This window comes from Scomber japonicus, chromosome 4 (assembly GCF_027409825.1).
Source record: "Scomber japonicus isolate fScoJap1 chromosome 4, fScoJap1.pri, whole genome shotgun sequence".
NCBI lineage: Eukaryota > Metazoa > Chordata > Actinopteri > Scombriformes > Scombridae > Scomber > Scomber japonicus.
The window spans coordinates 25374016-25397439 of record NC_070581.1 but is presented as its reverse complement, the minus strand read 5'-3'; the positions used below and the strand labels follow the sequence as shown (position 1 = coordinate 25397439).

The 23424-nt window shown below is 39.0% G+C and overlaps 1 protein-coding gene across 2 annotated transcripts; it reads right to left on the bottom strand.

Annotated features, from left to right (window-relative positions):
* Window positions 1–2481: 2481 nt before the first annotated feature.
* pan2 (poly(A) specific ribonuclease subunit PAN2) lies at window positions 2482–16876 on the bottom strand. 2 transcript variants are annotated; one of them, XM_053317021.1, is made up of 26 exons: window positions 16811–16876; window positions 15732–16037; window positions 15468–15637; window positions 15231–15351; window positions 15064–15141; window positions 14706–14976; window positions 14209–14554; window positions 12559–12655; window positions 11935–12054; window positions 11727–11846; window positions 11499–11627; window positions 11208–11407; window positions 9985–10133; window positions 9720–9826; window positions 9515–9613; window positions 9333–9424; window positions 8542–8686; window positions 8304–8441; window positions 7714–7773; window positions 7529–7619; window positions 7277–7434; window positions 5340–5483; window positions 3665–3844; window positions 3490–3583; window positions 2934–3137; window positions 2482–2827 (listed from the first exon to the last, which is right to left on the bottom strand). In XM_053317021.1, the coding sequence occupies exons 2-26, from the start codon at window positions 16017–16019 to the stop codon at window positions 2790–2792; spliced, it is 3639 nt and encodes a 1212-aa protein (XP_053172996.1). In that variant the 5' UTR covers window positions 16020–16037; window positions 16811–16876; the 3' UTR covers window positions 2482–2789. The 2 variants fall into 2 exon arrangements, with proteins under 2 accessions (XP_053172996.1, XP_053172997.1); XM_053317022.1 differs by having other exon boundaries at window positions 2946–3137.
* Window positions 16877–23424: the final 6548 nt, after the last annotated feature.

Below are 23424 nucleotides of genomic sequence, written 5' to 3'. Positions count from 1 at the left end.
TGAATAAAGAACTCAAGTCTTCAATCAGCACCAGTTCTTTCAGAAGAAGGCTCGTAGTGGTTTCAGAGGACGAGGAGCCTTTTTTAAACCACTTCTCTGGAGTTGGAAACAAGGCCAGATTATAGGAGTGGGTTATGAAATAAACAGCATTTTATAATCCAAGTTTGAGATTTATAGCAGTAACAGACGGGTGCATGTAAGGAGACCAACAGGAGAGAGAGTGATACCACAGCGAAACATGGTGGTGGGAATATCCAAGTCTACAGGGTGTTCTGCTGACTCTGGAGTTGGGACTCCATCCTTACCAAGGAGAAGTACCACTTGCTGCATCCTCTGGTTTGCAGCTTTATGGTTAAGGATTCATACCGCCGCAGCATAATGACCCTGAACGCACCTCAAAGACGACTAATGGACTTTCCTCCACAATCACCTGACCTCGACCCCATTGAACATTCATTCAAAGAAAAGGGGTGCATACTAAATAATAAGATATTCTGAAATGTAAAAAAGAAAGTATCTTGATTATAGTGGTCTTAGGTTTCCAGACCGTACTGTATACATGAGAAAGTCTACTCTAATCATCAGTGAATGCCAGTTTTCCTGAAGTGCATTTCCTAGTATCGTCTGACATTTCTGATGCAAAAATTAATCAAAGATGCAAAAGTGCTGAAGAGGAAGTTTCATTACAACAATGTCTGCGAGCCCGAAGTACCGTAACTCACGTTTCCAAGAATCAGGAGGGGAATTCAAGGCTGGACAGAGAACTACAAACATCTCCTGCAGGTGTAAATGATTTCTACCGAATACAAATGTTTAATATGAAATGCAAATGAAAGAGCAAAACGAAACTTTCAGTAAAAGTTTTTTCAGTTTCTCTTCACATCAATACCACTATTTTATCTGTTAGATCCATCAGACTCGTAAATGCTAATGAACACATCACACCTTTTGGGAACGGCCCAAATCTGTCAGAAGATGTTATCGGACCTGTCAGGAACATTAACAGGCAAATTTACCTCCAAGCATGCATATCACCACAAATTCCTCTGAATGCTGGGAGGCGGACAAAATAAATTACATTGCTTCCTTTGAATAGATGTGCATCTACGTTCATGTAAAATATGGTGTACTTCCCACCTCTTATAAACACAATGTATCTGATATTGCTCAATTTCTGTTAAACTTTATGCATTTTACAATAAATCCACCACCAAACACGTTTTAGTGATGACTGAGACTCTGTGTATGAGTCTATACATTGTTTTTAAGAAAACTCCTGCATATAGAAAAATAACCAGTTACATTGATGCAGTTGGCACAAATTATGAGATTATGAGAAATTAAAATTTGTCCAGGAATTGAGTGGACTCCAGGGGAACGGTATAGGACAGCAGGAAGTTTGTGTTAGGCGAGGGCAGAGAGGATGTTAAAGGACCTCATAATGGTGAGAAGCAAAACAGAGTAATGTTTTGTTAGCACAGCTGATAAGGGAGTATAGATAATTAGGCGGTGTTGGTGTTGCTAACCAAGTTTCATAAACCATGTTCGAGGATTAGATCATGAATTAAAAGCACTTTTGACGTTTAGTGATGTAACATTTTTTAAGACAATATTGAAACAGGTATTACTGTTAAAAACTGGTGTAACCTTCACATGATTTAGGTTTAGGTGCATATTCCATTGGTTTCTGTTGGGATTGGATTTTGGGTGAGTGTAGGAATGTAGAAAACTTCATTACTTTGATTTCTTTGGGATTTGTAACACAATTGATGTCATGAGAGTCCATGCCTATTAAATGGACCTGCAGCATTAAGGACCTATGAGGTAACCACTCATGTGCAGTAATATGATTATAGGAAGGGGGGAAATACAGAGAACGGTGTTATAGCAGATAAAGTTGTTTGTAATATTGATAGATCAGTTGGGTTGCCTGTATGGAGTATGAACTGTCTCAGCCTCAGGACGCCGCAGTGTACGGGAGGAAACCAATAACTGACTACTATAACTATTTGATCTGAAAAGTTCACATTGGTTTCAAAGTGGGTCAAAGTTTTCCACTAAATTCAGCTTCCAGGCAAAGCTTTCAGATTTAAGCCAGGAATGAAATGAAAGGAGCTGAGAAAAACAGCCGCAGCCAATGGTGGGGACTGAGCCTGAAAAAACATCTGTTTCCTAGAGGATAATAGAGCGGCAGTCTTTCAGGAGGCAGATGTTCTACTGAAGTTGTGAAGTGATAACCTGACATCTCTCACAGACCGCCATGTAGGCACAGTAACTCTCCTCACTGTTTGACATTTACAGCCGTTTTCATTCACAGATACTATCAGACTAAACAGTGTGAAAGATTCACAGCTAAAAAACTATGAAAATGTGAATGGAGTTATGAATTTCATCGTTTCAGTAACTGCAAACGTTAAACTGCTTCAGAAGTTGAAAACAAGCAGCCTCATTTGTGTCACGCTGAGCTCATGATGCATTTATTTATTTACATGCACAAAAAAATCACAGTTTTGTTTTTTCTGTTTTTTGTTTCTTAAAAAAAGGTTTGCACATTATAAAATACAATTAATTTCCTTTTTCCAAAAACATTTCCCAAATGAAAAATACAAACTTTGACATAATTAAAACTGTTTAGACACTGTTGGCAGTGAGAAGAGCCGCAGGTGGACTGTGCAGGCAACAAAGACCTCCATGAACTCTGTACATGATGAAGAAATTAAAGATAAAAATTACAAAACATGACCGATTTCAGTCAAAACCTTTCCAGTGGGAATGCATCACAGTGCAGCTCACAGTCCCAGCACAGAGGGATACACAGCAGCAGCACCTGTTGAAGGAAGAAGAGTGCTTTCAGTCTGTTCACACTGTTTCTTTTGTTTCCCTCTAAAAACATGATTAACACAAGCCTGCACCTAATTCAACATATTTCGTACTTTTTGGGCTACCTTGACCATCTCCTGGGTCTGACTCCGGGACTTTCCAGTCCTTTTGGCGGCCTTTTTCGTAGAGTCCCTTTAGGACCTTCCTCACTTCATCTGAGCCACCTCCACGACTCAGCTCCAGGTACTTCCTGTACAGCTGCAGAGCGGTGCGTGCGTCCTCTATGCTGTCGTGGGTTTCCCCCTGGATGTTGAGGTCTGTTAACAGGAGCCGCACAATGACAAGGATAATCAGGAATGATTAGTCATGATGATACTTGCAGAGGCTTTTTCAGCTGTTCAGCATCATTTACAATATGGATACTGGGAATTAACACGTCTCCGCTTCAGTGCCAAAACACACAATCATTTAAATTATGTATGAAAATCTTTAAGGAAGTAAACAGACCTCGATAAAATATATTCAAATCAAAAGAAAAAACAAATGAATCGGCCGAACTGCAAACCAACTCGATGATTTACTGACCAACTGATGTTTAAGCCACCTGCTCGTCTGCAATGGCATGATCTTATTCGTTTTAGCTTTTTTTTTTTTTTTTTTTTAACTTACCAAGAAAGTACCAGGCCAGAAATCTCAGAGAAATCATCCTTTTGCGAGGCAGGTGGAACAGGTGGACCGTGTCGACGACTTGATCTTTCAGAACCTTAAAAACAGTAAAGAAACATAAGAGACGAAGCGAGACATAATTGTTTGTAAAATATCTTCCTCGTTGTTGTGAACATACCAATAAGTTAATAACCCGAAAGTCCTTCTGTAAGCCGTGACCGACAAAGCGAACCCCCGTGTCGATGAGGAAACGCAGCTTCAGGTAGGTCGACTTCAGAGTGGTCAAGTGCTTTGAAGAAATCTTTGCATCCAGGTCGCCTGGTTTGATGCCAGAATACTGCGTCAAATAGTCCACGACCTGTCAGAGCAACAAAGAGTTAAAGGATAAATTGTCCTAAAACAATATTCAGATGCCCAAATGTTTTTCTTGCTGTTAGGCATGGGCCGGTTACTGGTTTCAAGGTATACCACTGTATGAAAAAGTCACGGTTTCAAAACCACTAAAATTTTCCGTTATACCATTCCTGCGGTATGAGCGTTTTTTTTTTTTAATGTGACATCTAGTCAGAGAGAGAGTGGAGGTCCCTAGTCGTGTGCAGCTGAAGCATAAAGTAGCCCTCCTCCGGCGCACCTCCGGTTGCTGTTACAAGCAGGTAGCTCTGCAGGCTGTATGATGGCTGAAGGAGGCCAGCCCCCCGAACTTTTCCCATCGTCTAAAAGCGCCAAGTCGGCTGTATAGGAATACTTTGGCTACCGTAAAAAGACAGACGGCCGCGGCTTGGAGGAAGAAGGTCCAACGTGTTTGTGGACAGTGGCAGCCCGAGGAGGCAATACATCCAATATAGTGAGCAAGTCTCCAAAAACTGTTGATATTCAGTTTTAAGCTCCTGCCTGCATTTATTTATTTATTTATTTATATTAATCTTAGAAGTGTTTTTACTTTTTTCAATTATTTATGTTCTGATCTTGATATTTTTACCTAAGGTTATCATGCCGTCAGAATCTCATACCGGCCCATGCCTACTTGCTGTAATCTTTCCTCCTGTTCATACTGACCATTAGAAGATCCCTTCATAGTGTATTTATAATGGAGACAAAATTAATAATTGGGGACAAAATCCAAAAATTAATAATTGGGGACAAAAATTAGTCTACTATAAAGTTTACTATAAAGACTGTTAATGTGGTAGATATCAACTTTATTTGTCTAACTTTGACTGATGAAGCGTCAGATAAACTTTTAGAAAATGTTTGCATAAAATGAAGCCTGAAGGTGCATTTAAAGGGGATGTTTTAATAGCCAGTATGAACATAAGGAATGATTACAGAAAGCAAAACCTGTTTCAATGTCCATGTGGGCACCTGAATGTTGTTTTATGACAGCCTTGAAAAATTGTGAAGCTGTCCTTTGGATTACAAAAAGCACAGCGTCTGTTCAGGGTTCAGATTTGACCTTACAACTTTTACCACAAATAATTAAAAAAAAAAAGTTTTCTATCAAGTCACCAGTAAGAAGGTTTAAATAAGGTTTAATAAGTTCAACCTCACTTTGCTGATTCTGTCGGCCACAGATTACGTAGATTTTTCCAGATTTGCTTGAACTGTTGCTTTCAAATGAACCAGATTATCCTGCTTTCTTCTCCTTTTGACTCAACAAGTGTATTATGAGCACCAACAAAGGCGCGGACAGTCTAATGACAATGGAGGCAACACGATCGAGGTAACAATGGGAAAAATGTGTCATCTACGCATATTTTAGTATCCTGTTTCCACAAAAGAAATTCCCTTTTTAACAATCTTCTATTTGTTTCTGATGTGAGGCAATCTTGGGAGTTCACTCTACAACAGCTCACCTGCTCCTGAGTGGAGATGTAGTCGTCGATGAAGGGAACCCCCTCATTGGGCCCCTGACCCCTCACACAGGTGATTCTGGCAACAGACATCTGACTGGGCTTGATGGTCGACTTGGTGCCGTCACTGCGCAGTTCTGCCTCTTCCTGTACACACACACACACACACACACACACACACACACACACACACACACACACACACACACACACACACACACACACACACACACACACACACACACACACAGTATATTCATGAGTTGAGTTTTAGTTTTAGTGGGAGCATCGAGACACTGTTAGATCACACATTTTAAAAAGGAATCATTTTCCTCTGAGCAACACATTTAGCTCATTATTTGAATTTTTTCCTAATATATCAAGACAATAATTCCCTTTATGCCGTCATCTTTCCTCACAGTAATAGAGAAGTTATTCCTTAGTTCTCTTATTTAAGATGTTGCTCTGATTCACCTCCTGACCGGCTCAATTTGAACCAGTTTTAAACATCTTGTTGCAATTCAGTAAATGTAAAGTTGTCTCCTTCAACCACACTTTTGGCCTTTTGGTCTCAAGGAGCTTTAAGCTTTATTCTTTATTTAAGCCTCCTGCTGTCCTCGAAGGAAGGATGAGAGGGAGGAAGGAAGGAAGGAAAGGAGGGAAGGAAAGGAGGGAGGAATGAAGGAAGGAAAGGAGGGAGGAAGGAAGGAAGAAAGAAAGGAAGGAAGGAAAGGAGGGAGGAATGAAGGAAGGAAAGGAGGAAGGAAGGAAGGAAGGAAGGAGGAAGGAACGAAGAAAGGGAGGAAAGAAGGAGGGAGGGAGGAAGGAAGGAGGAAGGAAGGAGGGAGGGAGGGAGGGAGGGAGGAAGGAAGGGAGGAAGGAAGGAAGGAAGGAAAGAAGGAGGGAGGGAGGAAGGACAGAAGGACGGAAGGAAGGAAGGAAGGAAAGAAGGAAGGAAGGAAGAAACAGTCAAAACAGATGGGGTCAATTTGACCCGGGAGGACAACACAAAGGTTAAACCAAAAGTCTAATCATGTTATTTAGAAGCTGTAGATTGTAAATCTTAATAATGGTTGAAATAATCAGCTTGTGTTCAGCTGTGTTAAAGAGAGTAACAGTCTTTAAATCTCATGTGATCAAAGGCCGCTGTGAGAACTCGTGTAGCTCCGCAGATGATGGATTCAGGTATCGGTAACTTTAAAAAGGAAATGCTTGTCAAAATTGTCAAACAGCATCTGAAGCTTCCTCACCCGCCCACCCGACATCTTTCTGATGTTTCGATAAGAACGTCTCTTTCAGGTTTTTTTCATTCTTCACACGACTATTTCTGTCACTTTTCATGTTTATAACCGAATGCAACACCATAAACATGTTTGAAGAGTCTGTCCAAATAAATGTGCAGCAGCTATTTCTATTTTTTAAGATCACCATTACTTGTCACACCTGTGTCTATAACGGCAGGTGTTTTGTCCAACAGCAATAAACACTTTTGTCTTTAGACATAGCTGGATGACGCAACACACTAACTGTTTTATTTCAAGCATAATATAACAATTAACTACATGTCTCTCTCTCTCAGGCTTCATTCACTTGTATAAACTCTGACACAAAGACTAGAGCTGCAATTCATTAATGAGTTAGTTAAACCATCAATAATTAAATTACTACTTTGATTCATTGTTTTGTGTAATTTTTAAAAAATTCTCTAGTTAAAGCTTCTTCAATGTGAATATTTCCTCGTTTCTTTAGTCTTTCATGATAAACTGAAACATTTTAAACATTTGTGGTTGCATGTTGGTCTTTACAAAACATTTATCACAATTTTCTGACGTTTTACAGACCAATCAGCTAACCATTTAAATCAAGAAAATAGTCAAGAGATTACTAATAATAATAATGAAAATAGTCTTTAGTTGCAGCTCTAATGCAGACAGACTCACCTGGTTGAGTGTGACGAACTCAGCGTCCAGCCCCACCAAGTCGCCAGCCTGCGGCATCTCGCTGACCATGAGAGGGATGAAAGTGGCGTGACTCTTCCTCTGCTTCCGAGCCAGCGAGGCCTCGGTGAGCAGCACGCTGGCATCAATGGGATTTTTCACTGAGACAAAACGGAAAAGCAAGATCAGACAAAATGGAATGAAAAAATAAATAAAAAACTCTAAAAACTGCAGATTTAATATCCTAAGACTCACTGCGGAGGTCGTATTTGGTGTGATAGTTCCTCTTGGCGTAATACAGAATGGCCGGCACCTTCCAGCTCACGTCGAACTGAGCAGCTTCAGCCTTTGAAGAACCAAAAAAATAATAATAATTTTACCCGACTGCAAACATGAAATCTTAGAATTAGAAGAAATTAAATAAGAGGTCAAATATTCACCTTGTCGATTGGCTCAATTAAGAAATCGTTGAAAAGGTACCACTGCTGGTGTGTGACGCCCTGAAACACACATTTAATCATTCAAAACGTCAAACATGAAATATCAACTACACTTTGTCTAAAGATTGAAAACATAATTTACTGAACAAATATAAGAATGTATGAGAAGTAATTAACACTTTATTATGACTTTATTGTAGATTTGTTCCTTGATGTCAAATAATAATAATGATAAACTTTATTTCTATAGCAGCGTTCCAAACCAAAGTTACAAGGTGCTTCACATAATACAATAAACATATTATTTAAGCAAAATAAAATTAACTGTATATTTTACACTAAAACGATAGTTAAGCATAAATAACTGAAGGAAATAGGATGTGTCATGTAAAATCAGCTTGTCATTTTCTCACTGCAGAAATTTTCATGTTATTTCTGTGTTGTTTTGTTTTAAAATTGTGGTATTCGAGTCATTTCATCTTTATAGTTCTCCTTTTTTGCATACCTGTCTCTATTACTGACTGCAGAAAGGACAACATTTCACTGACTTTGAGGAAGAAAGTCTCTCTCAGTCTGTAAGCTTCACTAACCTCTTTCCTTTGATGATACGTCTCTCCCACTTTGATGTGAGCGACCAGGTTTCCGCCCGTGCGAGCGTCGAGGACGTGCGGCACCGTGACCACCAAGTCATAGAGAGACGCTCCCTCCGCCTCTTCAGCAGCACTTAACTGGGTGGAGACGACGTAAACGGTTAAATCTTTATCAGACGACGAATTAATTACACAGTCAGCAAAATGAAAGCACTAAAATCAAGTGTTTCTGCCTCACCTCCTCTCCCTCGGGCCAGCTGCAGACCTCCAGTCCCTGAGTTTTACTGATGGACATCTTCAGAGTGGCAGGGATCCAGACGTGTCTCAGATCCTCCACCCGGGTGTCGAAGGTGAAGCCCTCCATGCTTACTAACTCCTCTCCACTGCACAATAAAGATGAGATAAAAGTGGTTTAACACACTGACTCAACTGATATAAGGGTCAATGGCGTGATGCAACTCAGTGTCAATTGGTGTAACCAGTATTTTTTTTTTTTTTTACAAATCTGATTATATACAGGAAAATAAATGTGAACTAAAATGTGGAATAAATATAATCCACTTTTATCAACGCAACACTATAGTTTATAACTGATTTTACATTATTTGTCAAAATGGTTTGTGTTTAGCATATCCTTCTCAATATTGAAAAAAATGCTTTCTAATTTAAATGTAGAAATACTGCAACATTTTTTCTTTTCATTTGATGTTTTAAAATTAAGTAATTATTTTTATAAGTACACCTAAACACACTGTAGGTGGATAAACATTTTAATATTTATAATTACTTTGTGGTTACACCATTTGACATTTTCAGGAGCATTCAGTTTTACTTTTGGTTTAAAAAATGGTGCAAATGTAATTTTAAATGACATAAAACCAACAAAAATAAAAAAAAATACATTTTTAACAAACCTGATGCTGCTTTTAAAACTATTTTTTAAGATATTTTTGAATTGCTCATCTTACCAACCCTTAATTGTCACTGACCCATAAATGATGTTACTTGATATTAAGAAAAGGAACTTACTCCAGACACCACTCGGTGGGCATGGGTGGAGGAGGCTCTTTAGGTTTTGCAGGTTCCATCGCCTCTTTTTGCTTCGCTTTATTGAAGGCGTACTGAGGAAAAAAAGACAAACGGATGATTAAAATAATGTAACTTAAAAAAAAAAAAAAACATTTTAAAAAGGTGATCATGAGTGAAATTACCTCTGCCTGAACTTTCCAGAATTCAGCCTCTTTAGCGCTGTTTACTTCACAGTTGATGACCAAAACATCCGGTAGACATCGGATGTTTCGTGTTTGCACCTGCGGCAGAAACAGAAACACTCTCACACTGCACAACTGAACCAGAAATGTATGTTTTGTGTTAATTGTGAGCTGCTGATGTGTCTGAATGTGGCCTGTAACTCACTGTGGGCTGATACTTTTCGCAGTTCTCGCACCACGCCTGAGTGCTCTGCTCCAGACAGATGCTCTTCTTCAGGATCTCAGCGAAGTCGTACTCCTTTATTGTCTTTTCTGAGTGCGGTGAAATAAATGCTGATGTTATAAATTAATGTAATACAGAGCTGTGCCCCAGTTTTCATCCACTGTTGCAGAGCTGCACCTTCAGGTATGTGTTTGTCAAACTTCAGCTGATTCTTGCACTTGAGTGTAAAGTAGCAGCTTGATCTCACCTTGAGAGTTTTGTTCAGGGTAGTGCATGGTGAAGAGCAGCGTGAGGGAGGAGCGGACCGTCTCTTTACCGCAGCGACACAGGCTGCTGTTCTCTACTTCACATCCAAACAGCTTTCCGATGGCAGACTCACCAGAAGAGCCCAGAGAACTGAAACACAAAGCAGCATCGACACAAACAGTGAACAAAGTCTTTTACTTGAACCTCCTAAAACACCAGACTGTGTTCTGAGCATGACTGTGGTAAAGCTTTGTTTAAGGAATTCAATCGACCTCTTTATTGACTCATCAGGTTAACCTTTGAAAGATTTGCAAGTAACTAAAGATTAAGATTTTTGGATTCTGAACACAGCAGTCATACTCAAGTGTAAACCAAACAATCGTACCAAGACCCTTTGAGGATGTGGTCTCGATCCGGTCCCAAATTAATTCTGGAGCAGACAAAGAATGTTATAGTCTTTCTTTGTGACTTTCTTCCTGTGCTTGTATTCTCCACCCAAAACACATCTGACCAATAAGTTGAGTTCCCAAGTGGCTTTTAGTGATGCATTTTGGTTCACTTGGATTATTCTCTGCATGACAAGAAACTGAACCGAAGGAGGAAACTCATCCACTGATCGGATCAGAACAAACGAACTAAAAGGTTTGACAACGTCCTTAAAGATGCCTAATCACCTCTTGTTGGCTGAGAAGACACCAACAACCTGAAGATGAGGAGCAAAAAAAGGAGCTAATTCAAACACTGAAGGTCCTGATTCAGAACTATTACACTGATTAAAACACTGATGTGATACAAATCAATGTTTAACTGGGAGATTCTCACATTGACGTGTGGTGATAATAAGCTGATCATTTCTCTACAGGAGTTAAAGTAGTGTGTAGTAAAACTATTAAAAACACACAGTCCACTCACAGTCATACAGTGGTATCTTTTTACTCACATACAGTCTTTGGTTGACTACAGACACCAGCTGCAGAGAGCACATTAACCAGATGAACTTTATTTTAGCTGTTAAATAATTAACGTTAATTAGCTACAGCTGATATATAATCTGACGCCTGTGATGTCATTTCAACTAGAGAAAGCAACAGTCGGCTAAAAATCAGACCCTACAGGTTTTTATCACCTTTGCAAATAAAAAAGAGTAAGGATGGATTTAAGGTTTGATAAGAGATTTGTTGAGCTGAATTAATCTCGATGCTGGGAACAGAACCCGTCTCTGACCTGCTGCTGGCTCCTCTGTAGGCCTGAGGACCCTCCTGCTCTTGCGTCTCCTGGTGGAGCTGGGTGAGGATGAAGCGGTTCCAGCTTTGGATTAAGCGACCCAGCCTGGCCTTCCCCGTTTGCTCGTCCGAGTCTGCGAGGATCAGACCGAGAGCCGACGCTTCAGGGATGGTACGAAACGCTCGGAGGAAGTTGCTGGCCTTGAGGAGAGGAGACAAGAGAGGTTGATGTGGATGAAATCTTCTACATTACCAACCTGCTGTTATTGAGAGAAGTGTGAAGAATATCTACCTGACACGGATCTCCTCGAGACAAATCCAACATGTGGAAGAGGAAGCCGAGCTCGCAGGCCAAACAAAACTCTTTTTGGCACAAATGATTCCGCACTAGACACCGAATTGGCTCCAGGAAATATAAAACCTAACGATTCAACACATTAAAAAAGAGAGAACAACTCTGCATGGGTAAAAGACATTTAACATATCTTTAATACACACTAAAACCTGCACAGTTTCTTACCTGGATCATGCAGTTGCAGTAGGCGTTAGGGATGTGAGGCTCCAGGCCAGCGAACAAAGTCTTGTTGTAATGTTTAAAGTCAAAGTCCTCGAGTCCCAGTTTAGAGTATTTAATGGTGACCTGATCGAGCACAAAGATCATCAAAATCATCAAAACCTTTTTTTCTCATGCAGCAACAGTCAAAAGTGTGAAATATTACAAGTCCAACCTTTCTGTACTTTTTTGGCACCATGTAGAGATGTGGCTCTTCATCACGGCCGATTGGTGATTCAGGAACCTGGTTGTAATTATCATAATCGAGCTCCACGTCTTTAATTTTATAAGGAACCTGAAACCAGCACAGAAAACATATTTAGAAAGTTGAAATCTATGTGTGAACATGACACCGAACACAAAAACTATGGATATTTTCTTCACCCTTACATTCTGATCACTTTGACTTATGTGACCCACAGCATATAAAAAAGGAAATAAAATTTTAATTTTTGTGCAGTTTATGTCAAAATTTGACCTGTGTGACCTCAGCATTCAAACAAGTTGTAATTGTCATATTCTATAAAATCGGGACCATAAAATACTAATTGTAAAAAGGCTTTTTTTCTATAAATAAATAAATAGAATACAGTCTTTTAACATTTATTAATGACTGACGGGAAATGTATGAATGTAAATTGGTGTAGATCCTAAATTATGAGTCAGAATATGAACAGTATGTAAAGGTTTAATGAGAGATCTGACCATGTATTTATATATTTACTTATTTTACATTTATTCTAACCTGCCAAATGCTTGATAATTTTCTACTCTACTCTGCAGGTTAATTTTTACTTGCCTGGTTTCGAGGGCGTGTTCGAGGATTTGCTGCGTAACCGATGAACCCGACGGTCTTCATTGTGCGCAGGATTTCTGGGTCCACAGGTGGGGCTCGTCTGCAGGAAGAGAAGATGTCATAAAACATAAAAGATGCCATAGCAGTTTAAAAAACAACAACTGTGAAGCTAAATTCTGTACGTGTTAAATACACGTATGCAATATAATACAACAGCACTGCACCCTTATCCTGACATATATACGACCCTTTTACGTCTCAAAAGCTACAAAAACGTTTCATGAAGGTTAAATTTATTGCACAGCTGTTGTTGTATTACACTGATTAACTGGAAACTAAGTGTAACTGTTGACTTTTAGAGTCACTTGAAAACAGATAAGCATCATCTAATGGTTCAGAAAGGCCGATTAGATTCAGATTTGGGAAAACCCAATTTGGAGTTAGTATACCCATTAACTGGTGATATTAAACTGACTGGAAATGTGTCCATATATCAACTGCAACATGAAATACGATAAAACACTGACATCACTTCCAGACAGTTACTCAACCATGACTGCAGGGAAGAGAAGTTCCACACTATCACTACATATTTCTGCCACGTCAGGAGTGAGATGATGCAGCTCTATTCCTGATATATATATATTCTTCTTATTGTCAGTAAATCACATGAAAGCACACTAAACTAAAAATGTGTTAGTCCGCTCCTCGATCCTCCTGAGCCTGTCTGTGGCTCTATTCTGTACATTACTTGCCTCAAACACTAATTATCAGGCTGCAACTAATGATTATTGTTTTACTATCCATTATTATGTTGATTATTTTTTTCAATTAATCAATTAAACTGTTTGTCTGCAGAATGTCAGAAAACATCTTCATATTTTGTCTGATCAACAAAAGAAAAAACATAATGAGACAAAAAAGCTGGAACCAGCCAATTTTAGGCATTTTTGCTCTTATACTTAATTTTCTTGTTGCAGCTCTCTTGCCTATTGAGTTATTGACAGTTGTGCACTGTAGTTTTTAGTCAAAAGGCAGTAAATGGTGTATTTGTTTTGGGCTTCTATGTTTCCAGCTGCAGATTTGCGGCTCTAGTGAGTATTTATGGCGGTGTGTGTTCAATAGACTCAAAATAAACTACAGCATCCACGTTCATTGTAATAAAGGAGCATTTCACTAGGTGCATAAGTGTGGCTCACTGATGTGTTTTTCATAGTTTTTGAACAAGAACGGAGCTCTAAAGAGGAATAAGATATAACAGGCTTCAGATCCACATGAAAGACTTCTTTGTAGGATCGGTTCATTGTTGTTGACTTAAAAACTAATTTGATGCTGCTCTAATTGGCCTTTTAAATAACTGTGATTTTTATATGATGCTTATTGTTAACTGTTTTTGTCTGATGTTTTTGAAAGCGGATTTTCTTTTTTCACTGTCGTAATAATTCATTGCTCTATTTACTGTTGTCATTTTACTGCTGGCTGTGCAACAAATTGCCCCTCAGGGATAATATAAACGTCCTTGATTCCTGACGTTTTTATGGGATTTGTTAATAATTAGTAACATATAGAATACCATAATAACGTCACATCATAAATCAGTGTAATTCAGCACCAGTCGTACAGAACGACCTTCAGCACTTGTGGCGGTGTTACCTGGGGCTCGGTGTAGCCAGAGGAGTGGGCCAGTCTGACAGCAGCGGCTCCGTGCTGGTCAGCGGCATGGGGATGAGAGAGATCGGCAGCAGGTCGTGGTTCCAGTCTAGCTGAGGCAGCGTGTCTACAAGGCACGGCAGGGCGAACTCTGTCTCCCGAGAGTAGTCGTTGAATGAAACTTCTGGAGCGTCAGACCACAGGTGCACACAACCCCCAGAGTCCCCAAAGGCCAACGCTTGTTTACTGGACGATACGTCAAAACTCATGAGCAACTGGCCCACCGTGTTGACGTGGAAAACATCGGCCAAGTTGGCAAGACCAGTAGGCTCACAGAACTGGCACTGACCTGAAGACAGAAACACGTGCATGAGAAACATTTCAACGTATGTTTCTGAGAGTGACAATAAAGTACAAATCCTGATGTTAGCACCAAACTCTCTGAGAGAAATAAATATAAGCCTAAAACCACAAGAAACCCCTCATTCCCTGGCTGATACCTGTCTGTGAGATGATCGCCAGGCGTGACGTGTAGGTAGGAATGAAGCGCAAGAAAAGAGGGTCAACATGCACTTGAAGAGGCGTTACGGCTCGCATCATGCGGAGGTCGTACACCATGAGGAAACGGTCACACGCCAACCCATTCAGTCCTCGGCTGGAGAAGCCGCACGCAGCCAGAAGATTTCCGTGGACGTCGAAGTCCGAGAGGCTGCCAGAGAACGCATCAAACTCATGCTCCGTCTTGAAGCTGCGTAAGTCTCGAAGGGTTATCTGGTGGTAAGAGAGGGGGGACGTGAGTGTCGTGGTTTTGATTAAACCCGAAAAATATCTTTCACAAACTGACTGGATCATACTTACTTTACCAGAAGTGTGACCACAGAAGAAGAAACGACCGGTTTGGCGCATTATTGCAACTCCAGGCACCTCAACAGTGAACTGAAAAAGAACAGAAAAATGTATTTGTATGACAAAATATGACATGTGACACTTTGCAGTATGTATAATTAGTGTGGGAGTTTTCTCACCCTTTGAGTTTCTTGAACGGTATTCAAATCAACTTCAACCACATAGTTCTGTAATCCGCCCATGAGCATCATGTTGTTGTCAGTCATGAGGAGACTGTGCATATCAGCCCCTTCGTCCATTCTGGAAAGCACACATGCATTATTAACAATCAAATAATAAAGCTAAAGTTAAACGACAGAATAAATAAATAACTGCTGCAGGATGTCTACAATCAATCTCTGCAAAATGGCACCTACGGGTAATCAAACATTACTAGGCCTCCCCGAGTGTGGCACTTGAGGTTACTCTTGGAGAGGAAGAGCACGCCTGTTTCCAAACTCTGAATGTGTCGGATGTCATCAGTTGCATGCGCTTGGAAAGAAGAGTGGCGGCCCATTGTAGGTCCAAAGAACGAGGTTGCGTGACCCTAAAAGAAAAGGACAAAAGCGAAATGAGACAGAATGATGAGGCTGGAAAACAACGTGTATCAGGAATGTCTACATCTTAATGAAGACTCTCACTCTGTGGTTTCCCATCCAGAGAATTTCCTCCTGCAGATCGAAGTGTGTTGCAGTGACTGGGATGCCGACTTCTGAGACCGCACTGTGCAGCTCAGAGAACATCCCCTCCATGAGATGCACGGGCTCGGGGACCGTGACGGCCAGCCCTTCGGGGTCCAGCTCCACACCCTGCAGTAAGTTGGGGTTCAGGTGGGGGTCCATGGAGGGCTCCATCCCTGCGTCCAGGGTCCCGTGCAGGCTAGGAGAGTACTCACCCATCCCCGCGTCGAGACCGTCAAAGTTCATCATGGGTACAGTGAAATCAACCTGCAGAGGAACAACATCTGTAAATAATAATGCTGCAACTGCACCTGACTTTTATTTTAATTATTATATTATTATTATTATATTATTTTTTTCTATTGATTATTTAAATGATTTGTCTATAAAGTGCCACAAAATAGTGACAATGCCCGTTATAATTTCCTCAGATGTTTTATTTTGAGTTAAAAACACAAAAATATTCATATATGAGAAAGAAAAGCAGTAAAAAGTCACATTTGAGAGGCTGAAACCAGCAAATATTTTTACATTTGCTTTAAAAAATGACTAAAACAATTATTCCACCATCAAAATAGAAGCTAATAGATAAATCTTTGCAGCTCTACATGCACCCTAGCTTGCTGATGAATATATTGAATTTTTCTGCTTATTTTTAAACATTAAACATAGGTATCTCTTATCTCTGTGCAGCATCTTGAAGCTAACAGGAGTTAGCCCGGAAGCTAATCTCTGAGCTATCTACTATAAAAAAAAGCCTCAAAGCTAAACAAATATATGACAGTAATTAGTGAAATGTGCAGAGGATGCAAAGCTGACATTTCTTCACTCACAACAGCAGAATCTTACCTCTACTATCTGCTCAGTGGTTTAATGTTTAATGCTACTTTAAGGAGCTAACCAGAGAGTTTGGCTAAACTGGGCTCCACATCAAGTTATAATCCGTTTATAACCCAAAAACATCTGTGACACTGAGAAGTTTGAGTCCTTTCAAAGAGCTGAAACACTTCAAAATATCAATGAACACTTTATACACCAACCTATTCTTGAAGAGGAGCCGCAGGAGTCCATGCTCACGTCTCAGTCACAACAATAACACACGTTAAAACAAACACATCCGGAGCACACTGGTGGTGCGTTCAAGAGCCCCGCTGGAGAACACTTGTGGTGCGTTCAAGAGCACTGCTGTGTGCGGAGTTACTGTGAGTGTCTCAATTCACTGTGAGGGTTTTAATGTTTTTCAAGTATCAATACAGCAATGTAAAAATACTTAATAATGAGTAAAATTCCTACAAGAAAAATCCAACACAACACTGTAAAAATACTCCATTAAAGTCCATAAGTATTACAGTAAAAGTACATAGGTTTTATTAGTGATGTAGTTAAAGTATTACAGTAAAAGTACATAAGTTTTATTAGTGATGTAGTTAAAGTATTACAGTAAAAGTACATATGTATTATGAGTGATTAAAGTATTACAGTAAAAGCAGTGATTTGGTCCCTCTGACTGATATAGCTATTATTATATATGACATCATTAATAGTGAAGCATCAGTGTTAGGGCAGCATGTTACTGTTGTAGCTGCTGGAGGTGGAGCTAGTTTGTATAGAGTTAGCTAGTTTAGTCCAGTGGTTCCCAACCTAGGGTTAAAAAAAACAAAGTTCTGATACACAAATCTGTTTTCAGTTTTTGAACTTTTTCTCTGATCTTTGATCTTCGGTGAAATATTGGATCATTTGAACATGTATTGAAATGAAAGCATGTGTGTGAAGTTTAGAGGGAAAACCTAGTTACTTTTCAATACTGGTGTTTTCTCTCATAGTATAAAGTAGGGGAGACTGGGGACAGTTGCAACAGGGGACGGTTGCAACAAGTCTTATTTCTCCAATCAGAAGCATGCTAGAGTGATGACACTCACACTGCACATGCTCAGTTAGACCCTCTGCCCACCAAGAAGAGAGAAGCCATATTGAGCATCTGGTCCTGCTTTTATCAAGAAAAGTTGTTTTGGAGGTATGAAAGTAGCTTTTTTCATGAGCTGTATTTTTGTCATACTGTCCTGACCTTTTGTATGACTATTCAGTGACATGCGTAGCATGTGTCAATGTCAGCATGGCTGGCCGGAACATGCTATCTGTCATGTCTGATACCATGGGGACAGTGCAGAATGTTGCAGGTGCAGAGTTTGACACTAGAGGGCTGTTTTCACACTCATTTGGTGAAGTTGGAAAATTTCTCTGTGTGCTCAAATCTCAGTTTACAGTGCGAACATGATTTGTGGTATCACTGGTCCAGTACAATACGAGTGTGATGTGGGCATGTAAAACCTCCAAACACTGTAAATGGGCTCCAAAGTGAAATATGAAACATTTTGTATCAAGCAGTTTAAATTTTAAAATGAACAATATTTGCTTGTTCATAGATTTATTTTTAGATTTTTAATGAAAGAAAACTGATTGAACGTATTGAACTTTTCTCTGGAAAAAGAAACAGACACATTTATTCAAAGCAGAGTATATTTATATGTCTTCACACACATCTAGAGGTGTTGTTTCACAAATGTCATAGGGATTTCATACTGCATCAGGTTACATCTGGCTTTAATCTTATATCTACAATTACTGTCAATTCAACTTTCTGTCAATTAACATTAATTCATCTTTTTAGTGTAAATTGATCACATGAAGTCGTATTAACTTGGTGATCATTTGTCAATGTTGAGCAATAAAATTCATCTTGCCTAAATTAATCCTGTCCAGTCCAGTTATTCATTTAAGCATTATTTAAGTGTATTATTATAAAGTGTTCCCAGTTTCTCTCTGCTTCTCGGAAGTGTGAGCTGAACGATTTCCTGACATCACACAGTAATTAAATGTTTTTGTTTCGATCAGATGCAAATTATTATACAAAGCAGAGTGTATTTCTATGTTGTTACACATTGTCCGGAGGGCATGTTTAAATATTGTTTCACTACTGCAGAAGTCATGATTCAAAGCATGAATTCAGGCGGGATGTATCATGAATTCCTGTTGCTCACCATAAACAAATGATTACCATGTCATTATGACACACACTTTAAATCACAATGATTTCATGCATTAGGTGAACTCCAGTTGTTGTATCAAACTAGTAAATAGTTAGATGGAAATATTTAAGTCACATTTAACAGCTTGTGACACTAGACGGATGTACTGTATTAAAGAGTCACAAATTATTATTTAAAGCAGAGTAATTTTATATTTCTTAAAACATGTGAGGAGGGGATATTTGAAGGCATCAGCTGTCTGGTCTTAAAAGCACACAAATACATTTTTTTCCCATTAAAGTAACAAATTCATTCTGAGCAGCAAATTAAGTATTTTGTATTGATACATGTGTTATGGGTTAATTATTAGCACTCTTTATACTTTTTACCAGTTTTAAATGAATCCTGAAAACTTGGCACAAAGTTTGTTAAAGCTGCTGATTCTGAATAATCTGAATTTAGTGATTTGTAACACTTTGGACAGCTCCTGATTGGTTTGATAATAATAAATGTTAAAGAGCCATTTACAGCAAGAACGATAACTATATATATATAGTTTTACAAATCACTCTAAATATATAACCATGCGACATGAAAAAAAATTCCATCTGCAGTTGCAGTAAAACATCAACATCTGCATGTCTATATTTATATGTATTTATTTTAACGCTTTGTCACCAGTTTTGACACCCACAGGTGGTTTAAATAGACACGTTTCTCTAAATAAACCACCTACAATAATGATTCTTCTCCATTTTAATATGAACAAAACGACAAAGTTAGCGACTCTTTTGGGCTTGGTCGCCTGGGCGCTTTTACGCATCGCGCTTCATCCTCTGCCAGTTTGGTCTGTAAATACTGAAACATCACAGCAACTAGAGTATCGAAAAACTTCTAAACAACACATTGAATGACCTATGAAATCATTCTGCATCATCCTGGTTTACTGTTTATTTCTCTGTGTAACATACAGAAGTAACAAGTCGTCTTATATCATAAGGAGCAGGTGGATATGACGCTCATCGTTATCTTTATAGTTATTAGTGTGTGGGGATTGCATGGGACAGCCTTTACTGATATTACAGACATGTTTAAGATATCAGTACACAAACAAGAAAACATAAATGAGAAATGTGTAAAGAGCACTCTTTTAATTTTCCTTCTGTATTAAACTTTATTGCCATTAATGTCACAACAAGATAACCAAAGCATCAAGAATCAACAAAACAAAACCAAAAAAAAAAACATTAACACATCATTAATATTGATATATATTAGTATATATACAGTGCACCCTCTGTATGTAATTGCGTGTGTGTGTGTGTGTGTGTGTGTGTGTGTGTGTGTGTGTGTGTATGTACTGTATGTGTGTGTGTGTGTGTGTGTGTGTGTGTGTGTGTGTGTGTGTGTGTGTGTGTGTAGCGCAGAGGTTTTTCTCTGGTAGAGAGAGGGGCAGATCGCGGACACAGATGGAAAGTTTGTCCAATCCGTGCTGACAATTCACTTCATTATCACCCAGAAACGCAAAGGTTAATCTCACTTCCTCGGCACAACCCCTAGATGTGAAACTTGATTATATTTTTGGGTTAATTGGTGTGTCATTCTTGGTGTGTCACAGTTAACATAGTTCCGTTACAAGAAGTTATTGGTATAAATAATATCGAATGAGAAATAATGGGTATGTGGGACAAAAGCATACTCACTACTGACTAGTAGAGACTATTAGAAAAAAAAAGGTATAAAGTCATGTGTTACTTCATCAATGCTTGGAGATGAGGGAGAAAAGACCGTTAAACAATTACATTTAAAATTTAAAGTAGAAAGCTTTTTTTTTTTTTAAGTATTAAAGTATACAGTGTTCAGGTAAATTGAAGGTTTCGTTTTTGAGTTTTATGATTCGGGGTTTTTTTGTTCGTGGACAATTACATAAGCAAGTACTTTTATTCAATCCTTGAATGGATCAAACAGCAGTCCGGGGTCTTCCTACCCCACATGAATATTAATTGGCACTCAGCATGAACTCACCTGAGAGAAGGAAACTCTCCACATATGACTCATCCCGCAGGCTGTAGCTATAAAGCAAGCAGGACTCTCCACGATCATCATTCAAACACACACAGACACACACACAAGGACCACATCAAGCCAGAAGCCTTCAGACAATCAGCTGATTTTCACCATGGCGTTTGCTTTCGCGACTTTTGCTGCTGTTTTTTTGCTCCTCGCCACTGCATCCTGCGCTCCGGCCGGGACGCAACATGCATGCGGGGATGTGCGTAAAAGCTCTCAGGAGCTCAATCGCATCTCCAGAACTGTGTCAGAACTGGTAAGTCTTTATTTTAATTGTATTTAATATGAATATGTTTAGAAATATGCATGCAAAATACACACAGCAACAATTTCATACAGAATCTGGACTTTTTTTTTGTCTTTTCACAAATATATATTTTTATTTTATTTATATATTTTAAGCAGTTTTAAATACATTTTGAACTACTATGCTATTTACATTTATTGCTATTAATTTAATAATTCATTTTCTCTACACCTATTTGACTGGTCAGATTTTAAGATTGCTTGAAACTATCAATGATGTTAATAATTTAACTCTTCATCCTGAATCACTGGCAAAATTGAGACTATTGACTCTAAATGTGTTTTGTATATATTACATATTTCTGACTTTCACATACTGTTAAAGTGCACTAAAGCATATATGTCTGAAATTCTTCTTTAGGCAAGAAATGGATCCACAGATATGAGCGATGTCAGCGACTCACTTCTTTGGATGGAGGCCGAAGACATGTGTGACCCTGGTACCCTCAGACACGAGCCTTTGGTAAGAAATGTTTTTATATGGCTGTTACATCTGTGACAGTAGATGCTAATTGGTACGTGAATATAACAGATTGTTTATGTATGTATGAAATCATTATTTTCTCACTTTGCTTCCACACAGACATGCGTTAGGAAGATATTCAAAGCCATAAGAAGCTATCAGTCTGTGCTCAAGACTGTGGCTAGATATCCATGTTGTTCTGGATATGCCAACTCAGTGAGGACAGCGCTGCAGACTATGCAAACGGACATGGGCAAATGTGTGAAGTTGAACGAAGCCCATCACCCCGAGGTAAGCTCAGTCGACTGAAGCTCATTTTATTAAAAAAAAATCTTAATAAAATTTGGAATACATTAGAGCTGGGAAGAGTTGGCTCATTGCTCAGATAAAGTTTAACAAGTTGTTGTTTTTACCTTTTTTGCTCCTAAAGGACAGGGACACCAGCAATGGACAGGGCGAATCTAATTATGAGCAGCTCATTTTGTGCCAGTACACCATGGACAGACTCTTCTCCTTCTCCATCCTCGCCGCTCGTGTCTTCGCCGTCGGTGATCCGGCTCATCACACCGAAGGCTCGGTTCAGAAATGCATGTAGAGCATCAGGTGTTTCAGTGTTTGCCGCTGATGTGCAGCTGTGGGATCATATGAGAATCCTTTATCTGATCACATTGATCAAAGTGTCCAGAGTAGCCTTCAGTGGCTGATTCTACAACAGTGTTTCCACTCATGTTTCTTCCATGTGTGCATGGAGTGTATTTCCAATGGAATTATAATCAAATGTTATCTGAGCTATTTATTCTAATTATATTTATTGTATTTATTTATTAATATTTATTGTAATCAGATTGTGTATTTATCTCTGTCTTTTTTTAATGCCGAAGAAAATTCATAATAAATAAAGTTTTATCAGCATCATATTTGTTGTGGTTTGTAATCATATTTTTTTTATGGTGAGAGTTCCTTCAACAGAACAAATAATGATGAATAATTACTCAAGATGTAGAAAGATGTACATTTTGCTGTTCTGATGAGCCCTTTTTTTTCTTTAAATGAATTTCCAAAACGACACCCAGACAAATATGCTGAGATAAGGAGGAAGTTGTGCTTTCCTAAAATATTCCTGCTGCTTTACGGAGATCCAGAACTTCCTGCATACATGTCTGTGTCTATGCTTCCTTGTTGTTCCTTCACACACTCTGATGATGCAACCTTACTCACATTGGTGAGGTAAAAAAAAAAAAAAAAAAAAGGAAAAAAAAGGAAGGTGTCACGTTTAAAAGGGGAAGAGGAAGTAGCAATGAGCTCAGTGTAAAGCGACCCAGCTGCTCAACAAGGAAGTTTGTTCTGTGGCTGACCAAATATTCAGAATTCATTCAGCCTTTCATCATGTCACGCCTACATGATGCCCGCCTGCACACATGCACCACAACTTTATTGTTTACCTCTGAGTGTTGTCTTACCGGTCATGAGCCTGAGAGAAATAGAAAGAAAAAGTTAAATGTATGATATCAGGAAAGGTTACAAAAGTATATGATCAAATAAGATACAGAAACATAAGAAAATTAATTCATGGATTCATAAAGAAACAACACAGCATTGAAAGTATAGCATATAGCAGCTCTGTGAGGCTGCTGAGGTTATTTGGAGTTTTTTATGTCGTTATGATGATGTAATAGTTGTAACTCACCAGTGGGAAGTGGCAGGTCTTAAAGAAATGTTTATTTTGCTGCGAGCACATGTTTTACATTACATCACTTCCTTGTGTGACGATGATTTTAGAGGAAATGTC